General features: G+C 34.3%; 1 protein-coding gene across 1 annotated transcript; it reads left to right on the top strand.

The window, feature by feature from the left end:
• The first annotated feature begins 2200 nt into the window (after positions 1-2200).
• Positions 2201-5462, top strand: LOC119790868 (glutathione S-transferase omega-1-like). The gene is made up of 6 exons (XM_038296604.1): positions 2201-2349; positions 3921-4029; positions 4125-4347; positions 4434-4535; positions 4619-4725; positions 5117-5462. Exons 1-6 carry the CDS (start codon positions 2322-2324, stop codon positions 5265-5267), a joined length of 720 nt encoding a protein of 239 aa, XP_038152532.1. The 5' UTR covers positions 2201-2321; the 3' UTR covers positions 5268-5462.
• Positions 5463-5513: the final 51 nt, after the last annotated feature.

The following is a 5513-nucleotide window of genomic DNA, read 5'->3' as shown; positions in this document are numbered from 1 at the left end:
TCTTGCTGATTTGTTTTTTTTTTCATTCACATTCACTCTCTCGATATCTACCATAGGATCCATGTTACATTTTGAACACTGTAAATCCAGACTGCCAGCACAATATTACTTAAATATGCCTAACTGAATAACATTTTATGATTGATTTTTGTGATCATATTCTTAAACTGCTGAGGATTTGTTCTTAATTACAATGAATGTAAACAACACTGGAGTTTATTCAGAAAAACAAGTTACTTCAGGGCAGTTCAAGAACTTTCAAGAAGACTTTTCCCCAGTAACCATTACACCAATAAAGATGGTGAAAATCATTGTAAAAACATGACTTGGTCTTCTTAACTTTTGTTCAAAACAAAAAAATGTAGAAAAACAGTGAAGACTCATTCACCAGTGAGACAATGTGAAGCAATATTTCAGAAACACAAACCCCATGGTGGCCCTGCCTATATAACTAAACAATGGCTGCAATAAAAGTCTTGGTTATTTGTAGCTTATTAAATCTTTCAAACATACAATGGTCCTCTTGAGGGAAAATGTTGTCAATCTTACCATGCAAATTAAAGGGACACATTTTTCTTTCTTATGGGAAACAATCAGCAACACAGCGTTCTAATACGTAACTATCAACACTGGTTCTTGATTTCCTGTCATCCGCTTCTACTTGTTGCTTTTCAATCACTTATGATTAAATATCAGTGTGCTTCATGGACTGGTTTTTTAATTATGATCAAACAATCATTTAGAAATTGCTTAGAATTCCAATGGATTATCGGTTTTTTCCCTATCTGTATTTTGATATGTCCTGCTTTCCCTTTGCACTGTTTTTTGTTATATAATACTATATTTATAGACCTGTTATTTGTATAGCGCTTACAAAAGTTACCAGTTAGTAATTACAAAACAAAATTCATATTTCAAATTTTGAAAATGAAATTATTAAAAAAAAAAAGTCATATTTTGCTTAATCTACACCAAAAATTAATTAATTTATTCTTTAGAGAACAGTTATGGCAGCCGTGCTATGTATAAAACCAGACTTGAGGGGTTCACAAGAATGAAAGATGTCAAGCCTTACATGTGCAGAGAATCCCAAGGGGTCACAATAATGATGTATTCTTTACAAGTGCTGGTGAAGATTCTCAGTCATACAGGTCCTAGTCAGTCTATTAAAGTTAAAAAACAAACCACTGGACTTTGTTTTTAGAGTTTGAAGACGTTTCACTTACCATCCAGGAAGCTTTTTTAATAGAACATGACAGATTTAGCGTTGAGTTCCCACTATCATCTTAACCCTATCGCTATGCAGGGGACCAAAACATCTCGCCTGGTCACCCAGGCCAACAATGCTCCTAACGACTCTCTTTTCAGAGCCGTAGATTACTATTATAGGCATAATTATTGCATTGGGTATTGCAGGCTAACAGAGATCTCACTGAGGGCATGCACACTCAGTTCCCTTTTCAATGTGGGAAACTGAGAATGAGCTTCAAGATGAAGAGGAGATGTTTGTCAATGAAAATGGATAGAAACCCAGGGAAGTCATCAGTGTCTGCTAATTATAGAGGGGATTCTTTTTGACTGAGGAAAACAAGAGACTAGATGCAGTTTCATATTGTGAATCTGCACTGGCAGAAAGAAAAAAACACACAAAAAACATGTAACTCCCTTAGTTATTATCTAAACAATGGACAAAATCTATCTTATCATTATCATCTCTATGTATAGACAAAAACTGCAAAATAGATGCATATATGCAAATTTGTCTAGTCACAGGGAGAAGGAACTGCTTTTTTCTTAATAATAAAGAGGGTGGTAGACAGCTTCTTGTTTTTAATAAGGTAACATTAAAATGGGATTGGGATTAAATCAAAAATTGTATTGTGTTGAAATTGAGCTTTGGAAATTCATTTTTTATTTACACCTTAGATTTGTTGTTAAAGTTTGGTGAGAATGTAAATCTTAAGAGACAAAGAAAAGGAAGACAAATAAATGCGAAAACATTTGACATATTACAGAACACACCTAAAATATATGTATATAAAAAAAAACTAAATTAAATAATTTATTTTAAGGTTTTGTAACAGAAAAAAATATTCTTTTTAATCTTTTAACAAACTTCATATTAGTTTAAGATTTAGTTATTTTTCCGCCGAGTCACTACTGGGTCATACTGTGGTATCCTCCCCCTTATTAACGCTATTGGTTGCGGCGTTAGTGACGCACCCAGACCGGAAGCTTTGTACAAATTAAATAAGTTTGTGCGTTCAGCGCGTGCAGACATTTCTGGCTAATCACGGTCATTATCCGTCTTCATTGCAACCATGTCTACTGAAAAATGTTTCGCCAAAGGTAGGGAACGGTTTTCTTTTTGCTCGCTGAACCACAACTGCTGCATTACACTTAACCATTTCTTCCATTTCCGCGTATGATCAGCCAGCTTTCTCTCCTGCAACAACGCGTTTCATTATTTAAGATAATTATTGTTATAAGACATTGTGTTGCAGATATGATAATGGGAGTCAATTTGCAAAGTCATTGTGGTTTCTGTTGCGTGAACTCGGTCCTGCTCATAAACAAATCATTACTCAACAGGGGCGGAGCTAGATGGTGGGCCAGGGGTGGCCATGGCCACCCTTAACCAATCATTGGCCACCCCTACCATTTTTTCCCTCTAATACAGACTGTGGCAGCAGTAATGCTCTCAAGTGGAATATTCAAAACATTTTCATATATTACCAATTACTTGACAACAAAAACACTGGTTAATTATGCTCATCAATATACTAACAATAAAGATGATACATATAGAATCCGTGGTCTTTTTCAGAAATAGATTTTTAGTTATATTGGGTAAAGAGAAAATGGTGTGTCTCTGCAAGTCATCAGTGTCTTCAGTGAATTATAGATAAGTATTTCAATAAAAACTTAAAAATAATAAATTAATGTAGATATTAGTACATCTAAATATCAATTTTATGCCAAATGATTATTGATAAAAGTAAGTAAAAAGGCTGTAGGAAAGTATAGTAAGTCTTTATTTTGAAAATATGGGCGTTGCGCTTGTTTGTTTTCCTGCTGGAACAGTGTAGATTGACTGTGAGGTTCTGCTGCCAATCCACTTTCAGCCACCCCTCAGCCCACATTAGTTATTGCCTGGCCACACCTTATAAAAATGTTCTGGCTACGCCTCTGTTACACAACGATCCCATCCTTATTCTGCCTCTGGTGGGAAACATTGAGGGATTTTTAATAAGAATCATTGAAAACTTCTTAATTTTCTCAGTAAAAATTATATTATTTCAAATTTTAAGGGATTAAGAGCCTTAAAAACTATAATTTTGCTGTTTTTTACAGCAGACTAAAACTTTAAAGCTTGACATTAAATCATGTTTTTAAACATTTGATATTTGTTAGTTCTTCGTGATATCTTTATATGATTTTTTTCTTATTTAACCCCATAGTTAAGTGAGAAAAAATGGATAAAGCTGAATTTTATTTTAATTGTGGCAGTCTCTAAAAATTTAATTGTTTTAAACAACAATTAGAAAACTGGAAGCAAATAGTACTTTAGAATCGCTGTAAAAATTAAAGTAGCCAATCAAAGTGAAAAAAGTTACTCTTAACTAAAAGCTATTTTTTAAGTGTAAAAAAGCCCTGTTATGTCATTTTATTACTTGTTTTTTTTTGCTAAGCTGTTGAGGGAAAATGTGCTGTTCATAATCTCAATAGTAAAGTTTTTTTTTTTTTTTTCCAAATGCTGTAAAATTATGCTTTGGAAGTGAAATGTTTAAAAAATGATTTCAATTTCAAAGAAAAAACTTAAATGGTCAATAATACAGGATTGAATTTCCTCTGTACATTAGGAGTACATTTGGGTCATTACTGGTCTTAATTTTGTCATTAAAAATCGTTTATTTCAGGAAGCCCTGCACCTGGTCCTGTTCCCAAAGACCGGATACGTCTCTACAGCATGAGATTCTGCCCTTTTGCTGAAAGAACTAGATTGGTGCTGAACGCCAAAGGGATCAAGTAAAAAAAAAACAAAAAAACGCTATTGTAGATACCATTATTAGTTTATTTTTCCATAATTAATCATCCTAATGCTTTTCTTTCCCTCTTGTTAGGTATGACACAATCAACATCCACTTGAAAGAGAAACCTGACTGGTTCCTAGAGAAGAATCCACTCGGTCTTGTACCTGCACTGGAGACACCTGCTGGTGAAATAATATACGAGTCTCCAATCACCTGCGATTACCTGGATGAAGTGTATCCTGAGAAGAAACTCCTTCCATCCTCTCCTTTTGGAAAAGCCAAACAAAGAATGCTGCTGGAGCATTTTTCAAAGGTATACAGCATTTAAAACTTGAATTTAAATCTTTACCTCATGATCATGACTTTCAATAACCAAAGAAATTCTGTTGCATTCTGTAGGTAATACCCTATTTCTACAAGATCCCAGCAGCAAGAAGGAATGGAGAGGATGTTTCTGGACCAGAAGCTGAGCTGAAAGAGAAATTTTCTAAATTGAATGAGGTGGGTTGAATAATTTAATACTGTTTTGGATTTTTATGCAAAAACATAGTTCTCCACAGATTACTGATAACTATTTATTTCAGCACTTGGAGAAGAAAAAGACCAAGTTCTTTGAAGGTGACAGCATCACAATGATTGACTACATGATGTGGCCTTTCTTCGAGAGGATTGAGGTCTTGGAGCTGAAGCAGTGAGTAAGACTCATGTGACAGTATTAGACGTATCTTTTTAATTCATGGTGTTGATATACCTCAGGTAATTAAATACGTAGGAAACGGTACAAATACAGAGGGAATCAAAAGCATTTATGGTTAAAAAGCAGTGAGAAGTGAAGGATGCAGAACATTTTCTTTGAACCAATACTTCAGACCCCCAATTTTAGGTCATTCGTTTTGAAATAAGTAAATTCAAGCCCATAAATCATCTAAAATGTTAAAATATCAGTTATACATTACTGCATTAACAGTCAGTTTATTTGGCAAAAAAACAATTATTGATCAGCTTTAATTGCATTCATGACCACCCAAAATGATGTTTGTGATAAACGTGCTCTGAATCATTTTATTCCGTTGTCTTTCCAGCTGCCTGGACCACACACCTGAGCTGAAGAAGTGGGTAGAGCGCATGCTAGAGGACCCAGCTGTTAAAAACACCCTGTACAGCATGGATACCTACAAAGCCTTTTACAAGAGTGTTGCTGAAGGGAAACCTGACTATGACTATGGCCTTTAAAATAAAAGGCTGTTCTTCCGTCCATTTATCTGCAGGCCTCAGGTCAGATCTGCCATCAAATATCATCCATCCAATGTTTTCTACACTTTATATGATAGAGGTAGTTTGTTCTAGGAGGGAATTATATCTTTAAGAAAAATGAATTTGAAATTTGAGTTTCTGATTTCAATTAAAAACAAAAATGGTTGAAATATGTTTTGTGTCTGATTGTGTTTTATTGAAACGTGCATATATCAGACATCAATT

Source organism: Cyprinodon tularosa, unplaced genomic scaffold (genome assembly GCF_016077235.1).
Source record: "Cyprinodon tularosa strain WSP-4 unplaced genomic scaffold, ASM1607723v1 ctg372, whole genome shotgun sequence".
NCBI lineage: Eukaryota > Metazoa > Chordata > Actinopteri > Cyprinodontiformes > Cyprinodontidae > Cyprinodon > Cyprinodon tularosa.
Note: the sequence above shows the minus strand (reverse complement) of the source record. Positions and strands in the feature narration are given on the sequence as shown.